The following is an 18,034-nucleotide window of genomic DNA, read 5'->3' on the forward strand; positions in this document are numbered from 1 at the left end:
AAGCGATCAGTTACCTGAATTTGATTGACTAAAATCTTGGTTTCTAAAACACCTCCTTGTCCCTGCCTTGTCGCTCAAGTAGGTTGAGTCCGTGGAGTTCAACGTCTGGGACATCGGCGGGCCCGCCAGCATGGCCACGGTCAACCAGTGCTTCTTCACGGATAAGGCCCTGTATGTGGTAGTCTGGAACCTGGCGCTGGGGGAGGAGGCTGTGGCCAACCTCCAGTTCTGGCTGCTCAACATCGAGGTAAGGAGGCGCCAGCCCTCCATCCTCAGTCCCCAGAGTGTCACAGGGGTCCAGCCACTTCTCTGAAGCATCCCCCTTTATTGAGGAAAAAAATAAATCGTTAGGGAGAAATGCTTTGCATTTTGGTGGGCTCTCACAGAGGGCCCCCGAATCATAGGTCACAAGGAAGCCCTGAAAACCCTTCTCGGCCAGATGGTGGGTGGTGTGCTTAGAATTTTCTTCTACCTTAAATTTAAGAGCCTCCCCCCCCCACCTTGGGCTCAAAAGGGAGAAGCGTCCACTCTCAAGTGTAAAGGTGATGGGGGCCTGGATGCAGGCCACTGCCTCAGGTAGCTGACGCACTGTCTGAAGGGATCAGAAATCCAGCCTCCTGGGAGGAGTCATGGGTGCCTCATACGCCCCTCAGTGTCATTACAGGCCCTCGAGGCTTACAGAGAGGAATGCAGGGCACTGGCTGGGTGATGACAGGCTGAGGGAGGGCCACGGCATCCAGGGTCTCACACCCGTGCTCCAGGGGAGCTGTTCCTGTCTCTTGTTTGAGTCAAGGGAGCTGGTGCTCAGTGGCAGGGCTCTCTCTCACAGGCCAAGGCCCCAAACGCAGTGGTGCTGGTCGTCGGAACACACCTGGACTTGATCGAAACCAAGTTCCGTGTGGAGAGAATCGCGACACTGCGGGCCTACGTGCTGGCGCTCTGCCGCTCGCCCTCCGGGTCCAGGGCCACCGGCTTCCCAGACATCACCTTCAAACACTTACAGTGAGTGTCCCCCAGCCTCCTGCTCACTCCGACCTCACACATGGCATGGCTGCCAGTCCCTCACTTCTTCATCTTCCTGGGGACACCTGGGACCTGCCCGCGGAGGGCTCCTGAGCCAGGGGCTGGGCTCCTCTGGGGCCCCTTCCAGGGTTAAGGGTCGCAGCTTGACCCCTAGAGCTGACCCAGCCCTGGGGAGGGTGAGGACCTACTAGAGGCCTGGCAGGGCAGGGTCTGGAGACGTCCTCTCTGTGCTTCCTTTCTGGCTCCACCCACCACCCCACTGTGGCCAGTGCTGAGCATGCGCAGCCCCCATGGGACCAGGAGATGTAAACTTGTTCACCACCCGTTACATCTATTGATCACTGATCAAGAACAGATCCCAGGTGTGGTCCTGGTCCTGGCCCCATATTCGGTCTGAGTGGTCCAGAAGGGGCTGGGATGGGGGAGGTCAGAGTCAGGGTCAGGATGGGTCACTGCCTATGGGACCAGCGTCCTGGGCTTGTTGCTTCTCCTACCTCCAGGCCTTGGACTTTCATGACAGCCCTGTAGATTATGGGGATTGTTGTGCCCACTTTGCAGATGATGAAACTGAGGCTCAGTGAGTTACATAAGCATTCTCTAATGGGAAGAAAGTGTGTGTTGCTGCAGCTGCAGTGGTGGCTCTCGGTTTCCTCACTCTGCATGGAATGCCACTGACGATGCGCAGGCCAGCCTGGGGACACATCAGCCTGGCTCAGAATGCAGGGTGGGGCTTTCAGGAATTCCTCCTGTGCCCTTGAGGATGCCCCCCAAGGTCTGTGATAGTAGGAACGCTGGCTCTGGGTCCTGGATCCACCCTGAGTCTACTCCTTTCCAGCATGTGTCCTTGGGGGTCACCTTATAGCTGCGTGCCGCACTTCCTTCCTTTGTAAAATGGGCACATTGGGAAGACAGCCTAACGTGACATATCATGGAGCTCCAAGCACAGTGCTTTGCACCAAGCAAGGCCTCAATAAATTTCTGTCTTTCATGAGTTCCCTCACTTGCCTGTGTTTGGAAAGAAACCCTTGGGAAAACAGAGATGCTGCAACGCTTATCAGAGAGGGGAGGTGTGATGGATAAGCACGGTTCTTCTTTGCACTCACAGCGAGCTTTCCTGTAAGAGCCTGGAAGGTCAGGAAGGGCTGCGACAGCTGATCTTCCACGTCACGTGCAGCATGAAGGACGTGGGCAGCACCATCGGCTGCCAGCGACTTGCCGGGAGGCTGGTGGGTTCCTCCCTCATCCACTTGAAACCAGAGGGGCCTGCTTCCCATTTGTGAGGGAACCCATACCCCCCCCCTCTCTACTGTAAAATACTGATGCTGTGTCACCGGGCTCGGTGGTCCCAGTGTGAGCAGTTTCTTGGGGAAGGAGATGGGGCAGTGAGAGGAAACAACATTCCACCTTCTCCAGCCCCAGGAGGGTGGCAGGCGGGGCTGGGCTGGCCAGGGCCTTGGGACCTGAGAGGCCCAGCCTTGCCCACCTGTCTCCCAGATCCCCAGGAGCTACCTGAGCCTCCAGGAGGCTGTGCTGGCGGAGCAGCAGCGACGCAGCCTGAGCGACGACGTGCAGTACCTGACTGACAGGCAGTTGGAGCAGCTGGTGGAGCAGACGCCCTGCAACGACATTAAGGACTACGAGGACCTGCAGTCCGGTGGGTGGGCCAGGAGGGTGGGCGGGCACAGGCATGGGGCCCCCAGAAACAGGACTCAAATTTTTCACCACTCTGTGCATGTCTGCAAGTGACCACAGAAGCACTGTGGGTATGGATTTTGGGATCAGAAATAAATTTTAACTAGTAGGCAGATTTGCAAAGATGGAATCTATGAATAATGGGGGTGGATCCACTGTAGCTCCCCAGCTGGCCGTCAGATCAGCTCTTTGGCAAGAGTTATGCAGTGCTGTTAGAGAACCTGTGAGGGGCTGCTTGCAGGTCTGAAGGGCCTTGCATGTTGGGAGTATTGGTTGCTTCCTACAAGAATTCATGACCCGGCCACCTTGAAAATAGGTCACCCAGAGTCCCTTTTGGCCTTGGTCTGACACTGCCCCTCCTCCCCTTCTCTGGACAGCCATCAGCTTCCTCATAGAAACTGGCACCCTACTCCACTTCCCGGACACCAGCCACGGCCTGAGGAACCTCTACTTCCTCGACCCCATTTGGTTGTCCGAATGTCTGCAGAGGATCTTCAACATCAAGGGCTCCCGGTCGGTGGCCAAGAATGGGGTCATCCGGGCGGAGGACCTCAGGATGCTCCTGGTCGGGACTGGCTTCACGCAGCAGACAGAAGAGCAGTACTTCCAGTTCCTGGCCAAGTTCGAGATCGCCCTGCCCGTCGCCAATGACAGGTGAGGCCACAGACCGAGCTGTGCGGGCTACTTCCTGGAGGAGAGAGTCAGGACTGGGGCCGCTGGTGGCTTAAACAAGATTTCCAGGGACAGGCCATGGCGATAACCTGCCTGCCTGGGCTGGGGCCACAGTGGGGTGGGAATTCAAAGAAATTCTGGGCCAGGGAATTCAAAGAAATCCATTTAGTGAAAAGGTGTAGGGAAATATGCAAGCATTAAAAATAACTGGTTCACCTTTTAGGGGGTTGACTGATTGGTTATTTGCTGAATAAAAGTGGAGTAAGTGATGAGGATGTGCGTGCTCATTACACATCCTGGCTTCAAATGTAGGGAGGGCAGTGGCTGCGGGGCATGGGTCCCGTCCAGTGATGCTCCGCCCTAAACAGCTTGAGTACAGCTGAGTACAGGGTCTCCTTGCTCTAATTTCAGTTTCAGCCACTTCCTGGGTCTGATGCTGATGTTGGCCATGAGGCAGCGGCCAGGATCCCAAATCCACAGACCTTTCCCGTGCGCCTACCATACGACATGTACCACCCTGCCCCCCAACCCCAGAGCTTGAGGGGGATGCCCGCTGGAGACTCCTGGGGAGCTGGCCTGGACACTGTGCAGCCAGCCCAGAGATCCCGTCGGCACAGACTGGGCCTCCCGGGAGCCAGCCCTGGGTCCCCTTCACCTGAGGCACCCTCAGATTTCCACTTAGCCTTATAGCTATTGCGAGGGAGGGCTCAGTCCTTCTTGATGCTCCAGCCCCGTGGGGGCCATGAGTGAGTCCTAAAAGGAGAAACCCCAAAGGGGAATTCAGTATCCTCATGATCCTTCATCCTGTGGCCCAGAGGTGTGCTTGACTTTGGTCCATTAAAAAGTGCAAGATGAGGCAGCCTGTGCGTTGACAACATGGCTGAGATCTGACAGTTTGCTGGTGATTTTATCAACAGATTGGAGGAGTGAGGAGACAATTAGCACTCAGTAACAGCAAGTCAGTTACACATACATGTATGTCCAGTTGACCAATAAAATCAGCCAGACCATTGCCAAGTCCTTGTGGAAGCTTATACTGCAGGGGGTTAGAACATGGAGCTAGAATGCCTGAGTGTGAGTCCCAACTACCTTTCTTTTCTCATCTGTAAAATGGGAATAATACTATCACCTGCTGGCATTATAGTTGTGAGGAGTCAATTCACGTAAAGCATTGCACCTGAGAGTTCCAACGACATCAGCTGTTAGCAGTACTGTTGTTGTTACTCCTCCTTTGTGCGAAGCAGTCACAGCCTAATGTCCGGTTCCATATGAAGTCATGAACACCCAAGCAGTTTCCGACTTAGCACAGGTGTAATGGTTCCCTTGTGCCCTCGGCGAGTGCCGGCTCCTTGCACCATAAGCTCTTATATGGTCAGCAGTGCTGCTGACCGTCTCTGAACAGTGCAGGCTATCACATTTGCACTCCTTTGAGAGCAGAGACTTCAACCTGCAATCCACGAATGTCTCCAGGCCCTTGGAAACCTTCAGGGAGTGTTTGAAGCTCCTGGAAGCCCACGTGCTCTTTTGAGCATCTGTGCATCTTTCGGGCGGAGACTTGTTCGCTCTCAGCACTCTGGGAAGGGCTCCTGCCCTGCTGTCTGAGGCTATCTCAATGGTGCCACATGAGCCAGCTCCTCCATGCATGTACCACCCAGGTCTTCCCGGCTTTATGTTCAACAGACACGTGAAGAATTGGCCTCTTCATTCCCATCTTGCTGACTCTCTGGTCATCCCCTGGGTCGGGATTTTCCAGTTAGTAGTTGCTCTCAAGCAGGTGCCAGTGGTCTCACCAGGGTCCCCACTCCGCTTTAGAAGGGCTTTCTTCATTTGCCATGCTGGCTTATAAGTCATCTCTGCCTTCAAAAATACTGAGCACCTGGGGCTGGCCCGATGGTGTAGCACATTCGCAAATTCCACTCCGGTGGCCTGGGGTTCACCGGTTCAGATCCCGGGTGCAGACCTACGCACCGCTTATCAAGCCATGCTGTGGCAGGCATCCCACATTTAAAGTAGAGGAAGATGGGCACAGATGTTAGCTCAGGGCTTGTCTTCCTCAGCAAAAAGAGGTAGATTGATAGCAGATGTTAGCTCAGGGCTAATCTTCCTCAAAAAAAAAAAATATACTAAGCACCTGCTCCATGTGCACCATGCTGGGGCCCCTGGGTGCAAAGCGTGCTCCCTCCCCTCAGGCAGTGCACACCTACAAGGAGGGAAAGAAGCAGGAAGCTGCAGGGCACGGCCAGTGTAAGGGGGTGCCGAGAGATCCACACTGGGTGTGATGTGGGTGGAAGCAGCAGAGTAAATCATACTAGGCACTGACAAGGGCCTCTGGTTTTGAGGAGGGACACTGAACAGATAGACAAGCAAGGACTTTTCAAAACATGAAGGGATAAATCAGGGTGTTCTGCTGGAGAGGGCCTGGGGCTGGAGAGAGGCAGTCTAGCTGGGGTGGCTGAGAAGGTCCTTCACCCATGATCTGAAATGGCTGGAGGACCTAAAACTTCACCGCCTGCCCGCTGTGGGCCCTCACCGCACAGCCCCATCTGTCCTTCAGCCCTGCTGCAAGGTGAGTATCCTTTCTCTTCCCACGTTGGGGCAGGGGACTCTCAGTGAGGTGAAGCCATGTGCTGAGGACACAGAGCCGGGACTGACGCCTGTACACTCGGCCCACCAGACTGTCATTGAGTTTTCCTTCTACAGTATTTTCAGTGTTCTCATCCAGAATGTTCTAAAGGCATTTTACTGAACCTAAACTGATGTATTTTAAGAGGATTAGGAGAGCTGAAGCAAAGCCTTTGTTAAGAAAAGGGCACAGCCAAGGCTTCGCCGGTGGCCGCCTGTGCCTGCCCTGCGGCTCCACGGTACACAGAAGATGCTGGTTTTCAGGCACACTCTTGGAGGGACCTCCCCGGTTTCAGCTGTTCTCAAATGACCACAGTCATGAACGGCTCACTGACACGGCGATTCAGCACTTTTATAATGAGCAAGAGTGCTCTAATAAAACATCCCTCTTTTGCACAAACAGCCTCATTCCAATTTTTAAGGCAATTGTATTGTCTCAACTGGCCAAGAACAATAAATAGCTTTGAAGGCCAAAAACGTTACTCTGACCCCAATATCTCCATTGTCCTTGGAACTATGCAGCTGTATTTGTTTTCCCTTCACAGTCCAAAGTTAATTTTAAGCGATTCCCCAATCACAACCCAGTTTACAGAGTGCGATTTGCTATGTCTGACGCGTCTATGACCACAGATGTTTTCATGTCTTCCGTTAGCATCATCCTGGTCTACCTTAGAGACTTCAGTAAGTAAATTCATCGTGCTCATCTTCATTTTCTCTTGGATCATTTATTCTCAGCATATAAACTACCCTCTCTTTCTAAAACCACAGTTACAAAGGCACCGGGAGGAAGGCGCCCGGGCAGTCGGGGCTGATTCAGCAGACCCTGCCCTGGGCCACGCTGTCTGCCAGGGTCAGGGCCCTGCTGCAGAGCTCGGGCCACACGGTTCACTGGTCCCCTTTGATGTGTTTCAGCTATCTCCTGCCACATCTCCTTCCATCCAAACCTGGCCTGGACACCCATGGCATGCGGCACCCCACGGCCAACACCATTCAGAGGGTGTTTAAGATGAGCTTCGTTCCCGTTGGCTTCTGGCAAAGGTTTATAGCACGGATGCTGATCAGCTTGGCAGAGATGGACCTCCAGGTAGCTGCAGTTTCTGCACAGGGGGATGTATGTGAGGCACCTGCAGCTGTGCCCTAGAGGAAGGGACGTGCCTTTTGCCTGAGGGTCCCGATTAAAGACCCATCTCCTGCAACAAAGCTGCTGACCGGGCCAGGAGGCAAGCGCAGCCTGGCTGCCTTCTCTTCTCTAGGCCAGTGGATACATTTGAACCATTCTGTGAATACCAAATCAGCGCCCAGCTGGCTTATCTAGAATATTCCCTTTCAAAGCAGTGGTTCTAAGCTAACCCACATCAAAATTCCCAGGAGGGCTTGTTAGAACACAGGTGGCTGGGCCCCACTCAGAGGTTCGGATTCAGTGGGTGTAGAGTGGGACCCAAGAATCTGCATATCTAACCATTGCCCCAGGGCATGCTGCTGGTCCAGGGACCACACTTAGAGAACCATAGCTTTGGAACCGTAGTTTGGCTACTCAGGCTGTGCACTAGACTCATGCAGAGAGCTTCTAAAAGACACAGACCAGACCCCAGACCACTTAAATCAGAATTTTTGGATGTGATCAGTTAAGGCATCAGTTTTTTTAAAGCTCCCAGGTGATTCCACTGTCCAGTCAAGCTTGGGAACTCCTGGCATAGAACTTTAACTTGGTCTGGAAGCAATGAAGACCTAACCCAAGGAGTTATTTTCTGTGGGTTCACCTGGGGTTGTTGAAAGGAGTCCCAGCTGTCCATCAACATTAATTTCAATGCAAGACAATAATATGGAAGTCCTAGTTGTCTGGAGTGGTGGTTCTCAAAGAGGGGTTCCTGGACCAGCGGAATCAGCATCACCTGGGAACTTATTAGAAATGCACATTCTCACCCCACCCCAGACCTGCCCCATCAGGAACTCCAGGAAGGAGCCCAGAACTCCGTTTTCCACATCTTCCAGGGGATTCTGACCCTCCCTGTGATGTGAGAACCCTTGGCATAAACCTGGTCTTTTGAATAATTGACATTAAACTCAGTGTGAGTTTACTTTTGCCACATTCTAATTAAAAGGCCCTTATGGAATTACAGCTTCTGGGCTAAATAAAGATATTCTTTGATCTTCCCATTTTACTGAAATGTTAAAAAATTAATGCAAGAGCCTGAAAATCCTAACTGTCTCGACACATCTTAGCGGGCAGGGAGACTTGTCTGTAGCGCCAGGAGGGTGCAGTGAGGGAAGGAGTGGGTGCAGGAGCTGGCTGTCCTCCGTTCCCGCTCGGTCACTCTGCCCTCCCTTTGAACTCTTCCTCCCACCACGTTCTAAGTGGGAGGTCACCAAGCACCAGCATCCTGTGAGGGCTGAGCTCCCAAGTGGGCTCAGCGGTTGGGGGAGTGGGGGGGAAGCTGGGCACAGAGGCAGGGCCCCTTCCTGGCAGCATCCCTCACTCAAATTGGGAAAGAAGTCCTATTGAAATTCAGATGAGGAAAAGGCTTGAGTCTCAGGAGTAATCAAAGGCATGCAAATTCAAGGATCAATGAGATGCCACTGTTCACGTCCGCAGAGCTAAGCCCTAACAGCCAGCCGCAGAATCTCCAAATGGTCACACACCTCAGTCAGCGTTTATGTTGTCTAATTGTTTTGAACGCGACTCCTCAATACACATCTAGAGCCTGAAAACGTTCAGACCCTTTGACCCAGGAATCCTACTACTAAAATCTGAACTAAGGAAATCATTTGAAATCGGAGAAAGCTTCGTGCGTTTCATGTTCATCTGGCTTGAGGAGCAAAAGATGGGAACCAACCTTAACGTCCAAAGAAAAATGATTCAGAAGTTACTATACTTAATAAAATATTGAGCTTTAGAAGAATGAATTTTATGAGCTTTTAATGGCATCGGAAAAGTGAGGTTTGTAAAAAGTATACAAAATTAGAAAATATGGCCTCAGCTGCTTTATAAACATATATGTAGATAGAAAACATCCTAAAATAAAATAGACCAAAATTTCATGATCTCTCTGCTTGGTGTTAAGTTGGTGTTTTATTTTCTCTCTTACATTTTTCTGTATTTTCCACATTTTCTAAACTAAATTTTTGCTTGTAAAATCAAAGAAAGAAAAGATTTGAAGAAGAAAAGCCTATTTCAGTCCTTTGGGGAAAATGTGTTCCCAGAGCCTCCTGGAGACCCTGCAGATAATGCGCCATTTAAATGGGCAGCAGGATGAGCCGGGTGGGACAAACGGTGCTCATTTATCACGATGTGGCCTCTTCAGGTCTCTGCCCAGGGCCAGCGAGGAGCCCAGAATACTTAGCAGGGTCTTTTCTCTGTCTTTCAGCTTTTTGAAAACAAGAAGAATACTAAAAGCAGACACAGGAGAGTCACCATTTACAGTTTTACAGGAAACCAGAGAAATCGCTGCAGCACATTCAGAGTGAAAAGAAATCAGACCATCTATTGGCAGGAAGGGCTCCTGGTCACTTTTGACGGGGGCTACCTCAGGTAGGAACGTGTGGGAGCCCACCTGACTGGGTCACTGTGGTGCCGTGGAGACAGCCCCAGGGGCAGCCTCTGCCAAGAGACTGTCCACTTGGTGTCAGGGTTCTGCTCCCGAGAGCAGCTCATCGTGGCAGCTTGCTTCAAATAGGAGACCCCCCCCCTTGCAAACGTCCCAGAGGTTCCCCATATCCTCGCCCAGACTTCTCTCCCCTTGTAGGACAGGAAAGGTGAGGGACAGTGTGGTGACCACAGCCCAGGACTTGAGGGAGGTGGGCGGCCACTGAGCTCAGGGTTGAGGCTTCGGCACCCCCATGGTCATTAGGTGGAACCTGCAGGGGCCTTGCAGCCATCCAACCACACCCCCTTATCCTAAGAGATGATGCCCCAGCTGATACCACTGGTTTCCCCAGCCCTGATGCCATGTGCGACATTACAGAATACCTAACTTAGTTCCCTTCTCCTGTTTTCTTATTTTTTTTGAGAGAGATAGACATAAAGTCAGCTCTGCAGGTTTAACAGGTGATTTTTAATCAGGCTTAATAAATACACAAGATTATTTCATATTTATGACGAATTTTTCAAAATATTTTTCAGTTCTGTGAGAAGAGAGGGAAAAAGGGGAAAGTAACTTTCCGTGAGGGCCTGATTTGGGCCGCTCTTGGTGTCTGGTGCTTTCATATAGATGTTCCCGCTTCGAGCTCCCAGTTGTCGCTTGGTGGATGAGAACACCGTGGTTCAGAGAGGGAAAGAACTTCGCTAGGGCCTCACCTAAGGGCCGGATCCCAGCCTGAGCATCCCTTATTGCAAAGTCCTTGTTGTGACCACTTGGCCATGTTGGGGGGTGGTGGGGGGACGGGGCAGGGCCACGCACGCTGGTACACAAATGCGAGAGACCCCCGACAGTCCTGCTGACCCCAGGCCCTGTGGGCCCCTGGGGGTCAGGTCTTTGCCTTGGAGGCCAGGAGCTCACACCAGGGCCTTCCACAGCCAGATCACAACGGATTCCTTTTTGTTTCTGGGTTGCAGTGTGGAATCCTCGGATGTGAACTGGAAAAAGAAAAAAAGCGGAGGAATAAAAATCATTTGCCAATCAGAAATGAGGGACTTCTCAGCGATGGCTTTTATCACAGACCATGTCAATTCCCTGATCGATCAGTGGTTTCCCGGTGAGAGAATGTTCTTGAACCAAGTGTTTGCTCATGTTAATATTTCATTATATATGAGGGCAGGGTTCCTTATTTGGGGAACAGAATCCCACTGGGATTCAGCCCAAGGAAACCAGAGGGGTCCTAACAGCCCTTTGGCAGAGTCCTGACCCCTGGGGGAGTCCAGCTTTGGGCGTGGTTGGGGCGCCATGGGAAGGACAGACCTGGGCCCAGTCCCTGTCAGGCGTGTGAGGGCCTGGCCTCCTGGCTGCCCACAGTGTATGGGAAGAAAGACAACCCTGGGTACCATGCGTGGTCCAAGAAGACCCTCAGTGTAAGCCTCGCGCAGTGAGGACAGTGCTGCTGAAATCTCGGAGTACCCCACAGCTGGAGATGCACCCCTTGTGCAGGGGTGGGGAGAGAAGGGAGCTACACCTGCCAGGGCCCCCTTCTGCTTCCCTGCCTGGCCGCCTCCCTCAAATCCCAGAGGTGATCAACCACCCACCCGGCCTTTTTCAGACCCTTTGATCAGTGTCTTCATTGACAGTCCACCCAAAGAAAATACTTTTTGAAGTGAAGCTGTTGAGGTCCTCTGTTTGTTTTGCTATTGGAGTGGAGACAAACCCGCAGGGCGTCCTGCAGGGAGGAGGCCTCCTGGGGCCAAGTGGGACAGCCTCTACCCAGTGAGCCCTCAGCCTCTGAAGGCTGGTGGCCGAGAGAACGGAGAGTGGGTTTGGAGCCTGAGCACCACCACTGGCCTGCTGGGCCAGTCTCCCAGCCTCCCCGAGCTGGCTCCCTCACCTGCACGCCGGCCCTGCATCCCAGGAGAGGGTCAAAGGAAATGCTTAAGGAACAGCGGCAGGACGTGCTCCAGACACCAGGGCCTGGGGTCCTTTGGGTGTCGACGGGAAGGGTGACCTACAAGGAAAAAAGCTTAGAAAGGGGCCTGAGAGAAGGCAGTTTGGCGTGTGAGTCATGGCGGTTGGGGATGCTTGGCCATCCAAGGGAGGCTGCTAGGCCCATGTGAACCCTCCTGGGCCCTGTGTGGCTCCCCGCTGACCGTTGGTCCCCCACAGCAGGCACTGCTGGGATTTGACTGGGCATCCATTAGACAGTCGCCTGAGACAGGAAGGACTGGGCTGAGGGCCTGAGACAGGGCTGCCTGGGGACAGCTGGCAGGGTGTGTTACACACAGGCCTGTGGACAGCAGATGTGCCCAGAAGGTTCTAGGAGTCCACCTCCTACCCTGCAAGAAGAAGGCCGTCAGCTCACCCGAGGTGCCTCCCAGGGCACCTTGGAGAGTCATCTTTGCACCTCCTTCCAGAGGTGTTCAGAAAAGCTGTGTGTCTCTTGCCCAAGGGAACCTGTGTAGAATGACTAGGTTTTGTCTGTTATAATTTGTACACATTTCTCCCCCTGCACTGCTCTGCTAGAAAGGATCACAGTAATTGCAAGCCTTATGTTTCTAATTTTAAGAATGGCTCCTTACTGGTTGTGGTTCGGTTGTTGGAGCGTGGCATAGCTCAGACCCAGCCCACAGCATCCTGTCAGGGCCCAGCTGTGCAGGAGGGATCCCAAGCCCTCGGCCCCTCCTCAGCCAGCCTGCTCGGGGTCAGGACCACCCAGCAGCTGTCCCGTGCATCCCTGCATCCCTGACCCCTCCCTGCATGCATCTTTCAGGATCAAGGCTCGTGCTCTCCAAAAATGAACTGGAGTGTGGCAGTCACATTTCAGCCACTCTTGGGGTCCAGGTGAGGGCAGACAGACCCCTCCTGTGAAGCGCCCACCCAGCCTGGGGTTGCAGGGTACTGTTAAGGGACCCACCTACAGCTGCCTTTGTGTGAGCTGTCTCTCGCTCTGTCCCCACTTAGCCCTGACGGCCACGGAGAGTGATGGGACGCCACTCATGGAGCAGTACGTGCCCTGCCCAGTCTGCGAGAGCTCCTGGGCCCAGCACGCTGACCCAAGTGAGAAATCGGACAGTGTGCAGTACTTCGACATGGAGGACTGTGTGCTGACGGCCATCGAGCGGGACTTCATCTCCTGCCCCAGACACCCCGACCTCCCTGTGCCTCTCCAGGAGCTGGTCCCTGAGCTGTTCATGACCGACTTCCCAGCCAGGTATGCCACAATGCCACACCGCACAGCAATCCACCCTCAGTGGGGAGCCTCTGCAGCCACTGCTTCCTGCCCAATCATGGGGACTTCAGGCTCCCATCCTAGGCTGCCTGAAGGGAACCAGGCTTGGGCTTTCTGGTTTTGAGGCCGCAACAGGCCCAGCTGGGCAGGGCACTTGGAAGGTGAAGCCGTTCTGGGACCCCACCCGGTCTTTCCCTCACATTAGCTGGAGCTCCCTTCCTCTGAGCTCCTCCTCCCCTCTGAGGCCTATTTTGCTGCTGACTCAAGGAATAGAAAGTGTTCAAGAGGGGGCACTCCCAGACCTACAGCCTCATTTCCTTTCTTGGCAAACGAGGACTCCTGACTCCTGCGTTGAGGCTGAGCATTCAGATCCCCTAAATCTGTTGGTAGAGTTGAGTCTACCTGTGCTGATTGAAGATAATAACTGGGGAAAGAATGCTGGAGAAAATAGAAAACGTTTAAACTGCGGTCCCATCCGACAGGAAATGGTCACAAAATCCAAGTGCTTGATAAAAGACGGAATCTTCTGTAGTCATGGAAACAGGAAGCTATGATTTGGTCTCCCTGGAGACAATTTGACATTGGTAGTTACCAACTTTTTTGGAGTTGTGAAGTCCTGTTGTTTTATTATTCAAAGAATTGCTATATCTGGTGTCTTTAAAGAAAATGAAAATTTTGGGGGTAAGAATATTTGTATTCTCATTTTTCCAAGTTGCTCCTCCATCCCAAAAAAATAGATGTGGAGTACTCTGAGATATTGCAGAATTGGGGTTCTAAAGCATGCTTCTGGATGAGTCTATTAAATTAGGAAATCGCTCCCTGCACTGGATCATCTCCCTGCTTCGTGCTTTTCAATACTCCCAGTTACCTCATCGGTGGAAATGACAATTAAACACCGCTCTTGTGCAAGATGACTTCCTTTTATTCCCAAATCTTTAACATGAGGATTCTCACTCCTCAGAGACCATGTGCAGAGTTTTGTATTTGTATAAATCAGATTTCTTGGGATGGTGCCCGATTAGGCAGCCCCACATTTTAGAATTTTCATTTATTTGCTGAACCTTCTTATGTTTTATGCCCCAGCTGGGTCTGGGCTGTGGAACTGCTGCGTGGAATCTGGAGAGCCAGATTGGTGTCCCTGTTGGTTTGGATCTAATTACAGGCTGTAGCATGGTTCTTAAACTAAGGTACTTGGCCAGGAGTTGAAAAGCCTGACAATCTGAACAGGATTCACAATCCTGCAGAGGTTCTCTGGAAACTTTGGCACTGGTCCAACCATGGCCCAGAAGCATCACACTCCTCCCACTGGGAGTTTGGGCATGTGGGGGTGGGGGCACCTGGCATCCTTGGAGCCCTGTCCTTCGGCCTTGAGTTTACAGGAGTCCTAACAGAGAGCCCCAAGGGATCCCCAACCTTCCTTCTGTTCCCCATGCCCATCCTAGGAGGCCCCCAAGAGCCCACACACACATCCCAAGCCGGTCATTTTGGGGTGGGCACTTGGAGAACAGCCCAGCTCATCTTCCACTGCATCCCCAAGGGCTGCAACGGGTACAGTTGCATCTACCTGGAGTTTGATGTGGTTGAGCTGTGCAAAGTCTGAGCAGCTGCAGAATCTGTTCCTGGAAGGCATGGGAAACAACTGCATCCCCAGGGAAGAGGGCGTCGGCCTGTGGGGCCCAGAGGGCTCCCATGGAGACACCTGGCAAAGGTAGCTCATGAGGAACCCGGTGGACCTCAGCAGAGCAGGAGGCAGCCCTGAAGTGGCAGGACATCGAGGCTGCCTTGCCCTCTCTCTCTCCTTCCCTCCTTCCCTCCCTCCCTCCCTCTCCCTTCCAGGAGTGGCGTGCAGTATTTCCAAAAGCCCCACAGAAATCTCCCTTTTACCTGGGATTAGTCACACAGACCAGTGAGAAGGTCTAAACTCCCTGCCCTTGGGTGAACTCCTAGCCATCCATTGTGGGGACACTGGTCATGCCTATCAGAAGCTCTACATGGCCATTTAGATAATTCTTTGCTTAATAAACAGAAATGGGGAAACAACTAACCCAGCAGTAGGTAAACGTGGTTTGTCTGATGGATTCTAGATCTCAAAGCACAGAGTCTTTTGGAGGAAAACGGACCGGAGGAATCTTTTTCTATGTCCACCACCTTCAAAGGCTTCACCCCATGCAAGGCACCATCCGCACCTGTGAGCCAGGTCCTGTTAGGAGCCCAACTGACAGAGGAGGACACCAAGGCTTGACGAGGCTGCTTAGCCCGCCCAGACCCAGGGTTCATCCCAGATCCGTCTGGCCCCACAGATGGCTTTGCTCTGTGCCTCTGCAATGGGAATAAATAACCAAGCTCATCCTCGCGTCTGTCCCACCCGGAACCCTCCTCTCAGCTCAACAGGCCTCTCTGGGGAGGTCCCTTCTGACCCCACGCTGTGTTTCTGGCAGGCTTTTCCTGGAGAACAGCAAGCTGGAACACAGCGAGGACCAGAGCAGCGTCCTGGGCCAGGGTGGGAGCGGCACCGTCATCTATCGGGCCCGGTACCAGGGCCAGCCTGTGGCTGTGAAGCGATTCCAGATCAAGAAATTCAAAAACTTCGCTAATGTCCCAGCAGGTAAACATGGTGCTGAGGCCTTGCTTTTCAAACATGTGCTCCCTTGGTCCAAACTTCGCACCCCTTAGGGCAGCATGAGGCCACATGGGCAGGAGGAGGGTGTGCGAGGCCAGCGTGGGTCCCGCGGGCCGCCCTGCCTTGTGCCTAACAGGATGTGGGACAGGCCCGAGGGCAGGCTGAGCAAGGCCTGGAAATTGCTTTTGAAGATGACTTTCTTGTCTAGACGTGAGCCCTGAAGAGCAGGGGCCATCCTTACAGTTTCCACAGCACAGGCCTGGCACGTGGGGGCACACAGTCAGACCTCAGGGGGAACCCTCACCCTGCAGGACCCTCTCAGCCATCTCCACTAATGAAAGAAAGGTGGGTGCTCCAGATGAATGGGCTGGGAAGCCAGTGTAGCGTGACTTTGCCCCCATCCCTCCTAACCCCCACGGGGGAGGCAACACTTTCTTGCCTTGACACACTCAGGCCCACACATCACGTGTGGCTGCACCTAGAGGCACCTGTCACCACCTAATGCCCCACCAGTGCAGTGCTGGGAGGCCTCCTCACTTTCAGCTGGCTGAATATCACATTTCTCACTGCCCCGGGCTTAGCATGGTCATCTCTATAATCATAATGGTAATTTATACTCTTGGTAGAAAAATTAGAATCATAGAATAATGTGAAGAAAACATCAGAAAGGAAGAGACAAAATTTTAATTAGGTGACGAGAATGTGACTTTCTTCACGGAAAATCTAAGAAATTCTATTGACAACCATCAGAGCCCATAAGAGTTTCATAAAGTTGCTAGACATGAGAGGCCAGCCCAGTGGCATAGTGACTGAGTTTACAGGCTCCACTTCAGCAGACCAGGGTTCATGGGTTCAGATCTCAAGCACGAACCTACACACCACTCATCAAACCATGCTGTGGCAGCAGCCCACTTACAAAGTAGAGGAAGATTGGCACAGATGTTAGCTCAGGGCCAATCTTCCTCACCAAAAAAAAAAAAAAAAAGTTGCTAGACATGAGCTCAGACCAGAATTCAGCAGCGATCCCATGTGCAGCACTGACCCATTGGTAAGTATCCTCCATGGCAGCAATTAAACCATAAGGTATTGAGGCATAATTAACATCTATCATTCTTTTTAGTTCTCATCTAAATCCCAGCAGAGGGGACATGTGTATGTGTGTGTGAGAGAGAGAGGGAAATTTTACTAATTCTAAAATGGCTGTGAAATGACAAAAACCCAAGAATAGCTGAGAAATTTCTACAATGGAAGACGAAGGAAAGAGGCCTGCCCAGCCAACATCATGACTTACAAGTCTACAGGCATTAAGGCCATTTTCTCTGGGGGCAAAGATAGGCCAGTCAAGGGAGCAGATTCAGCCTGCATATGTGTGGGAAGCTGGCACTTAACAGAGGTAACATCATGAATCAGAGGGGAAAGGCTGACTATTGGGGTGGAGACTCGGGTCAGACTTCACACCATAGTTGAAAAAAATTCTTTTCTTTCTCTTTTTGCTGAAGAAGATTAGCCCTTGGCTAACATCTGTGCCCATCTTCCTCCATTTCATATGTGAGATGCTGCCTCAGCATGGCTTGATGAGTGATGTATAGGTCCTCACCCAGGATCCAAACCTGCAGACCCCAGGCCACTGAAGCAGAGCACATGAACCTAACCACTATGCCACTGGGCTAGTCCCCAAAAATAAATTCTTAATGGGTTAAAGACCCAATGTGAAAACAAAACCTTTACACTTAAGAAACAAATTTGGTGGGCCAGCCCTGTGGCATATTGGTTAAGTTCAGTGTGCTCCGCTTTGGCAGCCCAGGGTTCATGGGTTCATTTCCCAGGCGTGGACCTCCACCACTCGTCAGCCATGCTGTGGCAGCAACCCACATATAAAGTAGAGGAAGATTGGCACAGATATTAGCTCAGGACGAATCTTCCTCAGAAAACAAAACAAAATTTAAAAAACCCAAATTTGGCCAGCACAGATCTGGCACAATCAATGCATCTTAATTGCCAAGGTTTTTTTCATACTGTTTCAACCTCCATGTCCAATGATCCCCAATTTTAAAATCTGAACATAGGGGAGGGACAGATCAGGACACAAGAGGATCAGCAGGGCCTGGTGGACCCTGCTCCATGGCCTCAGGGCCGGACACAGCATGGTGGGTGGCATCCTGCCCCTCCACTTGGCAGGAGAGGCCCCTCAGGAAGACTCAGGCAGACATTTCGAGGGCATTGGGAGAAGGATACAGTGCAGACTAGAAATGGCCCCCCTCTGCCCATAGTCTCTCTCCTCTGGCCTGAAATGATGCATCACAGGCCCAAGGCTGCCCCACAGTGTTCTCTCTGGCTGACGAGAGGTTGGTGGGCCTTTCTGCCTTCGGTGGTCCCTGCTCCTTGGCGGGGAGGAAGGTGAGCAGCAGCGACCAGCCTTCAGCATCCTTGCGAGTGAGTGGTCGGGGCCTGGTCACATTCCCGACATGTCGTCTGAACCAGGCTCTGGGCGACACTCTGGGGATGCAGGATTGGAATAAGATGCCACTGTGAGCCTCACAGGGCCGGCAGTGGGCTGGGGCGAGGCTATGAGAGCAGGGTCTGGGTGACGAGGGT

The 18,034-nt window shown here is 52.5% G+C and overlaps 1 protein-coding gene across 2 annotated transcripts in view; it reads left to right on the plus strand.

Annotated features, from left to right (window-relative positions):
• LRRK1 (leucine rich repeat kinase 1) overlaps window positions 1-18,034 on the plus strand; it is a 119,526-nt gene that overhangs the window by 86,971 nt on the left and 14,521 nt on the right. For both annotated transcript variants that reach the window (XM_044762940.2, XM_070496453.1), the window contains 10 exons: window positions 83-247; window positions 830-1,002; window positions 2,129-2,249; window positions 2,518-2,677; window positions 3,093-3,369; window positions 6,922-7,093; window positions 9,375-9,538; window positions 10,562-10,701; window positions 12,552-12,801; window positions 15,258-15,424. In XM_044762940.2, coding sequence (XP_044618875.2) covers window positions 83-247; window positions 830-1,002; window positions 2,129-2,249; window positions 2,518-2,677; window positions 3,093-3,369; window positions 6,922-7,093; window positions 9,375-9,538; window positions 10,562-10,701; window positions 12,552-12,801; window positions 15,258-15,424 — 1,789 coding nt within the window. The remainder of the gene's footprint in view (window positions 1-82; window positions 248-829; window positions 1,003-2,128; window positions 2,250-2,517; window positions 2,678-3,092; window positions 3,370-6,921; window positions 7,094-9,374; window positions 9,539-10,561; window positions 10,702-12,551; window positions 12,802-15,257; window positions 15,425-18,034) is intronic.

This window comes from Equus asinus, chromosome 2 (assembly GCF_041296235.1).
Source record: "Equus asinus isolate D_3611 breed Donkey chromosome 2, EquAss-T2T_v2, whole genome shotgun sequence".
Lineage (NCBI taxonomy): Eukaryota > Metazoa > Chordata > Mammalia > Perissodactyla > Equidae > Equus > Equus asinus.